Source organism: Bombus vosnesenskii, unplaced genomic scaffold (genome assembly GCF_011952255.1).
Source record: "Bombus vosnesenskii isolate JDL3184/JDL3185 unplaced genomic scaffold, Bvos_JDL3184-5_v1.1 scf7180000013263, whole genome shotgun sequence".
NCBI classification, from domain to species: Eukaryota; Metazoa; Arthropoda; class Insecta; order Hymenoptera; family Apidae; genus Bombus; species Bombus vosnesenskii.
The window spans coordinates 5,586,150-5,599,799 of NW_022882923.1; the positions used below are offsets into that span (position 1 = coordinate 5,586,150).

General features: G+C 46.8%; 1 protein-coding gene across 2 annotated transcripts in view; it reads right to left on the reverse strand.

The window, feature by feature from the left end:
- Positions 1–13,650, reverse strand: part of LOC117231344 (protein O-mannosyl-transferase TMTC2-like) — a 166,573-nt gene that overhangs the window by 65,059 nt on the left and 87,864 nt on the right. For both annotated transcript variants that reach the window (XM_033489729.1, XM_033489720.1), the window contains exon 5: positions 11,109–11,223. In XM_033489729.1, the coding sequence (XP_033345620.1) occupies positions 11,109–11,223 (115 nt within the window). The remainder of the gene's footprint in view (positions 1–11,108; positions 11,224–13,650) is intronic.

The window sequence follows — 13,650 nt, forward strand, 5'->3', positions numbered from 1 at the left end:
AGAGAGGATCCATCCGCGAGAGAGTCGAACATCGTACGCGTACAGCTCGATTCCCAGGGGTGCCGTCGGATAGCTCTCGAAAACTTTGGTGCGCGCCTGGGTTATCCAGGTCGAGCACACGCTTCCAACTTCCTTTTTATCTTCGACTCTTCCGCGTGTGCGTTTTCCTCCCTCTCATTTTCTACATTTATATTTATGTATCTACGTCTTTCGTCTCGGCATTTTTTCGACTCTCGAAATCAGATACTATCAGCGCCTCCGTGACGCGAAACAGGAAATACAGATCGAACGATATTATTCACCATCGTTTGGCCTTCGGGGATCATATAATTTCGGCTCTCGATAAACGTTGCTACACACTCCGTTTACTCGCTCGTCTTTCGAGCTACGTCGCTTGGTTTTTTCAACGTTCACGTTTCCAACTTGCTCCGTCTTCCTTCCTTCTCGATCTCGTCGTTCTTTTCTTCTTTCGCGTTTAACGGTCTACTTTCACGATTTTTCTTTTCGTTTTCCTCTGCGAGAGACGTCTCGCGTATCGTCGAAAGCATCAACGCGGATTATTCAATGACAACTTACTGCTCTCCGTTTCTGCTTCTCCTTCGTAACGTCCTTTTGCGCCTAATGGCTCCGTGGAAATTCGTGAAACGAAGTCATCGACGATTCATGAATTCCGCAGTTAAAGCACCATTGTCTAAACTCGACGGCACGGTTGCTCGATTCGCCGGTTATTTGTCTCGTTTAGCCAATTCACAAGCACGTTCGGCTCGCCTTTTCTGCAGTTAGCCCTGCGGGCCACGCGGTTGCGCGACCAAGTAAGAAAGGCTGAAACCTTTCGTGCCTTCAGGAGTAGCCAGCCACGGTCTTTTCGTTGTTTGCCGACTAATTAATTCATGGAGTCGGTTTACCTTGACGAGCCTCGAGCGCGGCAAGACATCGGAGAGATAACTCCGAAGCGGCTCGTGTCTTGTCGCTTTTAAGGTCTCCAAACCTACTTCTCCACCTCTCTCTGTCTCTGTCAAGGTTTGTGCGCGCCTCTGCCTTCTCTCGGTGTACATTACAGTGCTGGCTACAAGAGGAACACAACTTGGGTTGCTTGCGTCTACAACGGCCCCAGATTAAACCAAGTTTCAACTCGATAAATTTTCCAACTTAACGGATTAACGTATCAAACTATCGCGCGTGCACGCGCCAGTAGCGAGACGATCTCTCGACGAAGGCAGAGAGAAGTTCACCTGACTTCGCCAAGTTTACTTTAAATACCTTCGTCCTTGGAATCCCCTTTCCAAGCACATTCCTTTTTCTTTTTTTTCTTTAGACGTTCCTAGGATCCATCTTTCATCTTATGTATGATAGGATATTAACGACGTTGACCCTTCACTCTGTTTGACCACTATTCCGCCTTTTTTCTCTTGTTAAACCTGGAATTCTGCAGAACGTCTTTGATGTTGGCTGCCACGTGATCCTGCAACTTCCATCAAAGTTCATTACTTTTTTTCATGTTTTTCGACTATATTAACTCCAGGATGGAAGTTAGAAAGCTTTGCTTGTGAAGTCTAGATTGACACGACCTTCAGAGTCTTCAAACACGATAGTTAACACGATAGGAAACCAGAATTCGACAGAATCTTTCCTTCAGGTTGAAACGCAGGTTGACCTTGGAACAACTTTCGAGTACACCTCCTTATTCAGTTAGGCTTTTTGATATAGCCTACTATCTATTATCGATGTTGGACATCAGAACTTGAGCAGAAACTTCGCGAAAATTGACCTTGTAAACGCCCTCGACCCTTCAGCCACGTGCTTCCCCATATAACCTTGGTCGGCAATCACGTTCAAGTGGTGTAATTGACTGATCCAATTATCAAGGACCTGTTTACGGTACAATTTTTTAGCAGTATTCGTCTATTCTCACAGGGTATACGACAATCGCGACTCAACTTCAGAAACCGGACACTTTGCAATAACTCGTGTTTAAAACCATCAAGTTTCTTTTTTCTTGGTACGATTAAAAATTATTATTTAGTAATCGTGTTTTAACTATATTGAGATATGTATAATTTTGTGCGTTAGACTAGATTGGCCGCATAGTAGTGACACACGTATGTGAATATGAGTGTGTGAAAGTAAGTGTGTGTGCGGTGTCTCGAAAAACAGATGAATATAACTGCTTCGTTGGCAGTCTGGTATGGAAGATGCTGAGACAAAGAGAGTGCTGAGACGCGTGCAAATGTATATCGACGAAGATCCTAGAAATCGTTTATTAAATAAATCTACAACTATTTTAATATGAATTCTAAGCGTAACCTTAGTGTTCCTTTACTTTTATTTCGGCAATTAAGATCCTCAATTAAGATTCTCAACAAACTAGTAACTTCATTTTAGCTGTTGCACCTTTTCATTAGGAATTTTAAAGTACGCTATTTATTAGATATTTTTATGTACTGTTCTTAGGAATTTTTATCCACGTTAAAATGTGTACTCGCAGCGAAGCTATGCAGAGTTTTCGAACAGAATTCAAAATACAATTGATTCAGCAACGGTGAACGTTACTGCAGGTAACGGTATTTAACCCGGGCCGTCAGCTCGCAGTTTCGCTCGACTATCCAACTGTACCGGGGCACGACGACGACGACGAAACACCGTCCAAAGTTGCTGCCTCGAGTACGGCATTTCCACCGCGGGTGAAACTCCTTCGGGCACCGTGGGACGCCCTGTCGTGTTCCATTCTAAAGATTCTATGCACCTCGGTCGACCGAGGTAGCGGGAAACGCGTCAAACTATGCCGGGACTCGAAAGTTCCCGTCTTTCACCGCGGGGATCGCGATTGTCCAGCTTGGCTATTCGGATCCGCCTCTCGTCTTCTGCTCAACTTCTAAATTAGCGCAAGGTTTTCCCAGCGATTCTGCGTCACGATAAACGATAGCTGGGACTGAATACGCGGCGGTACAATGGCCGCCAGAACAGGAGAAGCTGAACAATCGTTAATGCCTCGGGAAAGAGCGAGCGGAGGAGCGAAAACGAGATCGACGAAGCAGCATAACGAGCACTGAGTCACGAAACACTTTTCTCTTCTCTTCGAGGCAAGCAGATTCTTGCGATAAAATATTTACCCCGAGTCCTAGTCGAACCGAGGTGAATGCTGTTATCCGTCTCAACGGGACGAATCGATGCCTCGACCCTGCGAAATCACTTTCCCCGACAGGGATCACCGGAGAAGCAGATTCTCGAACTTTTCTTTCGAGGGTTCTTCCGTTCGTAAGACTTCTTTTTCCGTTCATCTTCGCGAATGCAGGAAAGATCGGAACACAGTGGACTGGCGATTTAATCGAGCCCCCGTTGTTCTTCGATCATTCTCCATTGCGAGAGCGGTATCGCACAGTGACATTGACGTATACGCGAATCACTGTGGAACGACATTATGGCGAATTACGGGGAAAATCTCTTTGAAAGCAACACCATTACCCGTCTATCGATACGCAAATATTTCACTCGACCGGTACCAATTATTCCCATTGAGGTAAACCGTGCTTGGGTCGCTTTAATCGCGGCCATTCATACAAATTGAAAGATAACCGTAGCCGTCAAACGCAGTTGCGGACTGTTACAGTTCGAGTCACGTTTCAGAGTAACCAGTGAACGGCGTATTAAAAATTAACGGAAATACGAGGCAAACAAATATGCATCGAGCTATTAGGGAAATAGAGTGAAAACCGTGATTACCGATAAATTGAACAGATTGTTGTACACGCGTATTCCAGATTACCATTAACTTATTCGTGTAATAAATTCGCATTCGTCGATAGATATATTTTTATTTAACGAGGGCCGAACTTTTTTTTTTTGCGATGATACTCTTCATTCAACGCATCATCCGGGATGAATTAATCCAGCAAGAGTATGAAAAGGATTAGCGACGTTTTGAGTAAGCCGCTGCTAACAATGCAATGTTGTTTCTCGTCTCAGGCTGCATGTACACTCGGCAGGCGAAGTCTCGAAACTTCGTTGCGCAATATGGCTGGGAACAGAGTGATGTTACGCGCAACAAGTGGAGAACAAAGTTTCATTCGAACAGTACATTCAACCGTTCCCTACCTATATTATGGCATTAAAGAAACGATCGAATAGAGCAGACGTTGTATATCCGTTACGAATCTATCTGCACGGCGCACGCAACTTTATGCGAACACAACGTGTTTCACGAGAAACGGCGGCTACCATTTCGAGCCACACGAACGAGTCGCGAAATATAAAAGAAATTACAGTCGAAATCGCCAATTCACTGAACTCTTTTTCCCGGTTGTTTAACGCGACGCAATGCAACGGTTCAAAACAAATTGAACTAATTGAGCATTGTCCTGTAAAGCACGCGCCAAAGTGCAACTCATGCACGATAATTGCCACTGCGTTACTAGTAACTTGACACGACTTTGACGTGACGTTAATCTGCGATTTCTCAAAGTGCACGAGGTAGAACTGAACCGACGGATAAGTAGGCTTTACCAGGTACTAGGAATACAGTCGTGCGTTTGTGGAGCGAACTATGTAGCTCGACTAATTCAACCTGTACTTACACGCGATCGTCTGTAGAAGTAAAAAATTACTGAAACCGATTCGCCAAAACTTGCGAAATTAAATTCAACCGCTCGAATTGGAATTCTAAACGGTGCTCCGAATGCTGACAGCTCACTGTTTTGCGAACCGCGTATATACAGCAGACGACTACGATGCGAGGTTCTGAACGAATCCAAAGTGAGAGAAATAGCGGAAACAGCAGGATCGTCCGGAAAATAGCTAGCGTTCTTCAGGGCGGTTCCACGGGCCGTGAAATGTGCTCGGGTAACTCGGTTTTCTACCGACGTGGTATCTGATAACACAGACGTAAACCTGAGATAACATCCTTACATACTAACCAGCCACTCTGGTGCTTTAAGTTCGAAGGTAGCCGGGTATGTTCATCGCGTACGACAGATAAAGTTCGCCGCCATAGGTACCCATAGGAAAGCACGACTTGTACGGGCGTGTTTCTCTGAAAATGGCGATATACCTTTGTTCCTCGCAGACGGATAATTCTGGATTTGCACGGTCGTTGCGATTAAGAAATTTCGTGTTTCAGTCTAAACCAGTGTCATTCTACTAAACAGACGTTGAAAGTCATCGTTTCTCTCGTGCGGCTAATCTCTTCTGTCCAGCCATTGTACGGCTCCAACCTCCGGCACATGTACCATATCTAAACGACGGATTCAAACGGTTCTACGCAAGCACAAGACGAAATCATGGAATCAGGCTAGGAAGCGACAACACGACGTAGGCACGGTGTCGACTGTTGCGTCTTGAGGGTGGACGGAACCGGGACACTTCCGCATGCAAATGCGAAGGCGTACAATCAAAGCACCGGCGAGACGATACATATTCAAGCGGTCAACATGGGTAAACACCGGTCCAAACGGACCGACGACGGTTTACCTCGGGTAGCTAGCTGGTGCAGCTGTACGCACGCACACCATCGGCCTCCGCAACGTTCTGTATGCGGCGAGGAACACGTCGTGTGTAGCGTCGCGACGGAGGAGAGTGGTTAGGGGGTGGAGCAGCGGTAGAACGCTTCGAGGTACAGCCTGTATACACGGGGCAGGACACAACGGAATCTAGTTGGGGTCTATGGCGGATATACGGCGCGTACACCGCCGACAGGCCGAAACCCATCAATTTCCCATTCAATTCGCAGCTTCTCCTCTCTCGACGAGGCGAATGCCAGTCCGAATGACGCGACTCCTTCGAACCTCTGGATCCCTGCCGCTTTCCGCCCAAGAATGGAATCCTCTTGCACGCCGACGTAAACGTCGAGGTGAACGTCGAGGCGAACGTCGGGCGAACGTCGAGGCGAACGTCGAGGCGAACGTCGAGGCGAACGTCGAGGCGAACGTCGATTCCAGCCGTCCTATCCGTTCATTCTGTCCAGTCACGTCGCTTAATGCGAATTAAATATCAGCATGGAAGAAAGTGATACTTCTTACGGGGTGGTTCGCGAAGATCCACCCTTCCATTTTGATCGTGTTTGTACAGAAGAGGAAGAGGAATCGCGGACGCGTCGTGGGGAGTCGTTTTCATATTCCAGGAGCGTTATATTCCACGAGAATCTCTCGAAGCCGTGCTTCATATTCCGGGCTGAAGGTGTTGTTTGAATTTTAAACCGATGTGGCTGAGAATCTTGGGAAACTCGATTGTTCTGACTCGGTATAAAGCAGCGGTGCAATGTGTCATTTGTAACGCGGTAACTTTCGACGTCTAGTTTTCAATAGAGCTAATCAATCAAACGTCAAGCAACTACATGCGTTTCGTTTTGTACCGATGGATATCTACACGCCATTGCTCGTATGCAAATTAACGACGGAGAAAATAGACGGCAGGAATAGTCGGTCGGCGTTGGAAGCTTTCAAAAACTAATTCGATATTCCAATTGTATCCGACGATCGCGTTAGAAGCTGAGCTAAATCTTGTTTATCCACGGCTACATTTGGCAAAATCAATCGCGTATTAATACCCGCGGACTGGTTGGTAATTGGATCCATTGTGAATGCGATATCTTGTTTGGTAAAATACCTCGGAAATTCGATCGAATTTACGCGAGTTTCACTCTCGTGTATTTTTTACCATTTCCATTTTACAGAGAGGTTTTAATTTATAGAGTTTCATCGACGTCGAAGGCCCTGGTAATTTCAGGCGAACGAAATTGAAACGAGTGGAAATTACCGGGTGTACGGATGATGCGAGACATGAGTTAATCTCGAGTCGTTTCAAAGTTTATCACCGCAGTTTCGAATCGCTACAACGTTTCGTCGCATCGGAAAGGTAAATCCAATCAAAGTCTTGCGCCGATCGATGCATCGAACAGCGACGCGACTGGAAAAGGTAATTTTTAATTTGGTCATTCGATCATTTTGGTTATTACACGTGGATTATGCGTTATCACGTATGATTACCATCTTTCCCGCAATTGTTATTTTATCTTCGCACACTGCACAGCTGTTTCATCTGGTTTACGAGCCCCTCGTCTTCGTAATTCTCATCATTATCTTCGTTACACCGCGTTCGCTGGCTGCTCGTTACCGGTCGACGTCATCGTCCCTTAAACGTCCCAGATTCTATTCCCATCCACGATTTTCCTCGGCCAATAAATGACATCCTCGATATTGACCTTCCGCGGAACCACTATTAATTCTTCTATCTTCCCAGTTACGTTCCTAAAAGGACAAACTTCCCGTGATATTTCCTGACATCTGCTCCGACGCAACATGGCTCTGGAAAGTTCCAACGGAGTTATCCGCGTTTTACCGTCTTATTGGTCGCGTTTACTTCATTCGAGACAGCCGAGGGTCGCAACGGTGAAACGTTTAATGAACGAAATAAGTTTTTACGCCAGAGCCGTTGATAACTGATCAGAGAAATTGAAAGGTAAATGAAAACTATACGACAGAAGGAAATAAACGAGCCTGTAACATCAGAAACACAAAGTTTCGAAGACACTTCATTTTGACCATTTCGGTATCCGCCGTTGAAGCCTTTAGAACAGTTATTGTTCGTTCAAATTTCTCTCGTCCCTTGTACGAGGAAATTTCAAGTGTCGTGCAACAATGTCGCGCGAAACGAGAGCTCCACTTTCCGTGGCAGCGTGTCACAGGCTCAAAGACATCGTCGACGAAACGACGTAAATATTTACATGCATTTAACGAAGTTCATCTTGATCGTGAGACAGAACTGGGCCACGGATGCTCAAAGAGCGAGAAGGAATAGAATCGGCGCGGTGTGGCGGCGCGCGTTTGTCGCCAGGGCCAATTAGCGAGGCTCGCGAGGCTCGTTTCACGTCAATTTCACGGGGACAATAAGCAAATTAATTCTCTTGGATCGTACTTTGATTTCGTTAGCGTTTTCACTGAAACGACAGCCCCTGATGCTTGGTCGCGTTATTTCGCGTCAGCAGCGTCGTTATGAAAACCCTCAATTGCACTCCGAGTTGCACTTTACCACCGCCCGTCACTATCCCTCTTCCAGTCCTCCCTTTCATTCTGTGTGTGTCTATACGTACGTGGATATCATCCTGTGTACGTGTGCAATGCGATGCACATCGCTCCCCTTCCCCTCTCTCTCTCACTCTCTCTCTCTCTCGCTCGCTCTCTCTCGCTCTGATGTAGCGCGTCGAGGGAGTTTCGCGCGTCGATGCTCCGCAACGGCACAGATGCTTGCTTTAACGTCGGCCGTGTAACCACGGCGTCGCACCTCCGGCGTCGCGACGACAATTAAGCGACGCACGACCTTCCTTTGAACTCGGTGTCAATTTCGCCACCGAATCAACTGATTCTATTTACCGTCGAGTAATTACCGCCATTGGCGTATCCGGCATGCTGCGCCGCCTGTGAAACGGCCAATAATTCCCGTTCGACGCTTAATTAACGTGTCACGGATACTCTTTGCCTCGTCTACTTTTTATCCTCTTCATTCTATCCCTTCTCCTCCTCTGATCTTTTTTCTCCTTTTTCGCTACACTTCTTTTTATCAGTTTTTCCCTTCGCTCTTATTTTCTGAATAAAACACGAACATCGATGTTCGAACCCTGATTTTTACCATCCTCCCAAGCTCACGCAGCCAATTATATTTTAATCTCTCCCCGAGCGACGAGCATCTCGACCGACACAGAACAGGCTTCCGTTAATTACCCATGGATCTCGTGACATTATTATCCAAGCGCCCACATAATCAGCAGGCTGCTCTATCGAGGGACAACCGGGACAACTTTCTTTCCTCTTCACGAGCGAAGGATGTCCCGCTGACTAATCAATTTTCTATTCACCGTCAGCCTTCGTTGATGGATGACTGGCGATCGAAGCCAGGGGGTGGCAAACGGGGTTTTAATATATCATCATCTATCGTCTCTCTCAAAATCGGTCATCAGTCTTCCGAGCAGGGTGGGAACAGGCCATCAAAGGCACAGATAGGCGTAGAATCTTGTCGCGCTGTCGTCGCGAACAACGGTTTTGATGTTCATTCGTTCGTGTCCAGCCAATCGATCCGTCGAAGGGACAACGTACCTGGCCAGCTTATCGAGCCTAGCAAGCCGTTTCTTTTGCGTGGAGATCTCGCGACAACGTACAGCGGAATAGTGACCGACACGTTACGGCCAGGGCAACGCGCTTCGAAACTCTACATTCGTTGTTCTCTGCAATCAGTCGGTTGCCGGACAAAGTCACGACACTCGCCAACACGCTTCGATATTCACGAGATTCTTCCCTGTTGGAAGTTACTTGGCTCTAGGTTGGGTTAGGTAAAATATTCGAAGCAAAGGCTACGATTTAGCGCGTACTGTTATCGATCTATTTTGCGAATGATACGCTTCGACGTTCGAAAGATCAGTGAACGTACCACCTCCATGCGATATCTATCTCCATGCGTTTAAGACGTCTCACTGTTGTGGTTATTTCAGTTTCGTGAAAGAACGAATTCAAGCCGAGCAATTTGTTTCGTCTTATAAAATAGAGTACCACTTTCTCTTCGTTAGTTCTCCACGAGGAATTTTATAATGGTAGCTGCGTGACTATGTTGCGTGCGTTTTATTAATCATGCTTCGCGACCAAAAAGCTGAAGAATCTATGTACGAAGCCCGTATCGGCGCCAAACACTCTGTAGCAACGAGAAAATAAATAGGGCTTGCTGTTTGGCCTCGTTCGCCGTTTCATGAGATCGTTTCTTCCCCGAAAAGAGAAGCGTCGTATCTCGAGCTTTCTTTCCCCACGGGAATGTAGCCCGGCGGATGTACTCTTACGGACGGAGATAATGGATAACCGCGTTGCAACGAACGTACGGCACATCGGCTTATCGCGAGTTCGCAGAGGGATGCCCAGTGGCGGCTTATCGACTCACCGGCTTGACAAGCTTCCACGTCCTCTCTACAACGGTCCGGGATAGCTGGAAGATGACGAGCGCCGATCGAAAGTCCTGCGAGACTTTCGGTAGTTTCCCGTGAGAGTTTGTCTTATACCGGTTAGCGATAAAGGAAAGCGTCTCACCAGTAGCCAAATTCTGTTCGCTAGATTCTCTTCGCTATATTCCGTTCTCTAGATTGGCCGACGTTACACACGTTGCAACGGCACGGGATCGATAGCTTTCTCACGCTATACACGAAATTCCCTGTACGACTTGCTGGTTCCATGTAGCTTTTCCAATAGCACGGCGCACAAAGCGTTCGAAGCCAGTCTAGCCATGGATCTGGGACAATCGGCGGAATTTCTCGATGTGTACCGATTTTCCGCCACGGATCAGCGATTCCTTCGACCTTTATATCCAGCGAATCGCACAACGTCGGGCGTCCCGTCGGCCCCTGGCCTTTTCCTGCATTTCGGACACTGCCGCGCCACCGGCTGCTTAAGTCAGGAGAGACTTCATTGCTTGCGAGATTTGCGGAGCGGCAGCGCTTTGCTCGTGGATTACGCAAATTCGACAGTCGTCCCTGGATCCGGGGTCAGCGTCCACTCTGTGCTACGTATCGCGAAGCGAGTACGCGACGAGGGAAACGGAAGTTGCCTGGGACGATCGCGTTACGTTCAGTCGGAGACAAGATGAAATTCGAAACCCTGCGTGGCAGGGTGTTCCGAGTTCCAGGATTTTAGAATTTCGAATGTTAGGATTTTCAGTGACCGAGACGGGATTCGCGACACGTAGCAAACAGAGGGACAAGGCGAAAGTTTCCGCCATTGTATGGCGTCTCATAAATCTTGGATGACGAAATATACGGAGCGTGGAATTCGGATTCGCTGCCAGCTTTCTCATAATGAAACTTCCTCTGTCGAACGGGTGTGTATCGCGCGGACGCCTTGGAAAATTGACTTCCAACTCCGTTTGCCTTACTAAGCAACTCTAAATATCGCCGAGTTTAATCAAAGAAGACTTGGAAAAAGTAATGAGAGGGTTTTTAGATAAACTCGGTCCGTGTTTATCCCCTGTTTACCGTGTTAAAACGAGATCGAGGTTGCTCTTTCCTACACCGGGCGCCATTAGCAGCGAAAAAAGAGAGAGGGCAAACAGCAAAGTGGATTATTGGGACTGCACGTGGCTGTACTTACAGATTGTAGTGTACGTCCGCCATGTTCGGTCGATAGCGGAGCGCCTGGACGAACGCCTCCTCCGCCTCCGCGACGCGTCCCTGAGCGCTCAGCACACTGCCCAAATTACCATAAGCTGTAACAATCACAACGGAACATTTGTTACAACAGGGCCACACCGACGAAACGAAAAAAGTAACGGTTGCTACAAAAGGGAAATATTACTTCCTTTTCGATACTATCGCGTTTATTTATACGCCAGCTATAGAATTTAGCAACGACATAAATTTCCTCGTTATTCTGTCTCTGCGACTCGAATCTTCAAACAGCATCGTACATCACGAGAGTACACGAGAAACGATACGTCTCTCCATGATAGATTTTTAAAGGTGGCGCACAACTTCTTCTTGAAAAGCAATAAGACGCGATACAGGCACGGTCGAGACTCTTTCTCCATCCCCGGGGTTCCTTCTTTCTCCCCCCGACTTCTTTCTCGGTTCTTTGTATTTACGAGCAATAAACCCGCGTGCACACGCGATCGTCGGTGCACACCGGATAGCGCGAATATCGTGCCACAGCGCACACGGTTGCAGCGAGCTCGCTTCCGCTTTTTATCTTCGACCAACAATATCGACTGTAAAACATTTTCCAGACCTTTCCGTCGCTGATTTGGACCGATGGCTACTCGAGCAGAGAGTAATAAATGAATCCGGGATCGTAAAGTTGGCCTGCAAACGCGTCACGGACCTTCCACGATTCCTCGTTTCCTTTCAATTCGAGAAATCGCAGGTGAGCTTTCGTTACACTTGGTGTAGCTGCTGCAAAGTTACTCAAAACTATCGACTTCGGTGTTCGCGATAGAAAGTTTTGAAATTTTGTTTATCGATCCTTACAAAGTATCTTTGGCGATGATAACGCTGCTGCAGTTTGAATGAAAATTTTAAGAAATGAAGTTTTGTGTAAAAGAAGTTTCGCTAGAGGGAAGATTACAGCGGATAAAAGAACAAGTAGATTACACGACATTGCCTTAAATAAGGTTTACTATTACGCGAAGTACAGCTCTTTCTCGGCTTGGCGAGGTCCCTGTGCGATTATTTAAAAAGCTCTTGTATCTTCACGCTTCAAATTATTTTTCATTAGTACTTTAAATACTACCGCGCCGTGTGGTTTTAAGATGGATATAATCTGATTACGGGCTCTGTCCGTGCACAAACGTAAGCAAGAAATAATTTCCATTAGCAAACAGTTCTCCTCTCTAGGGTTTGTTTAAAACATTTAGTCACCTAACGCGACTTTTAGAAACGAATAATAAACCGCTCGAACTCCACATAAAAATTAAATCGTCGGGAAAAATTCTCAAACGACCCTGCTACCTTTTTAAATTCCCGAATCGTTGGAGTCGACTTTCTTCGAGCGTTTCCCGTTTCATTCTCGAGTCTTGAATCAAGCTCGCGTATTTAGAGCGCGTCGCGTTGGTCGGTAGCACGCTGCAGCGTTTGTCGTTAACGACATCGGGCTACGGTTTGAAAATTTTCGCCGTGCTTGGAAAAATAGGGAAAATTCCGCTCGTTCTACATTTTTCCCACGATCGAGTGTCCTTCGGTCCTTTGCGCAACGGTGGTTCGATCCAGTTAGCCGTTTCTTTTCAATTGCGACCGTGGCGAATGGGAAAGTGGAGCGCGCGCGAGCCAGCGAATTAAAGAGCACCGTGCACTGACTGTGCGATGTAAATGAACCGAATGATAGATTGAACGTCATAGGACGAACAAAAAGAAACGCGCCTCTTTAGAACGTTGAGCGAAATAATGGAGAGGAACGGGGCACGATGTGGCCGAGTGAAATGCGAACGCGAAAGAAACGATCGACGAAGAAAACACGGCCGAATGGAACTACGAAATCGGAAAATGATTATCCGTTATTATGCATTGCCGCCTCGCACTTTTTCTAGTATATCATCGAACGAAATTCCTTTAAACGCTTCAACTAATTTACATCTTCCACTTGTTCAACGTTTTCCCTATCTTCATATACCTAGTTCTCTTGCCATTATTTTAACACCGAAACAAAAATACGATGCTTCTACGCCGGTAACACGGCGATAATCCACAAGCGGCGAGGTTGGCATTTTAAATCAGTCGCGATAAATAAACGCGATAAATCGCTGCAGAGCATATTTCATCGTCGTGCGATTCTATCGAATGCCGCGTTTCGTGCTACCCTCCACTGAGCTATGGCCCGATTTTACGCTCGTAACGCGATCGCTGGCTTCCTCCCTTGAAAATCGAACCACTGATTCTTTCCCTCCAGTCACGTTCCAGTAGACTCGCGCCTAATCGTCTTCGCCGGGCGGAGGAAAAGTCGCGTTAGCGGAGGAAAATACCGGTCAAATAGACCTTCGATGGGATGGTCATCGTGCCAGCTAAAGCGAGTACAAACGACATCACGTACCGTAGACCCGGCTGACTTTGAAGCGAGATAGAGCGTGGAAGAGGAGAAGAAAAAGTAAAGAATCGAGGAAAGGGAAGGAATCGACCGCAGAGTTTGTTGGACCAAGGTTCCATCC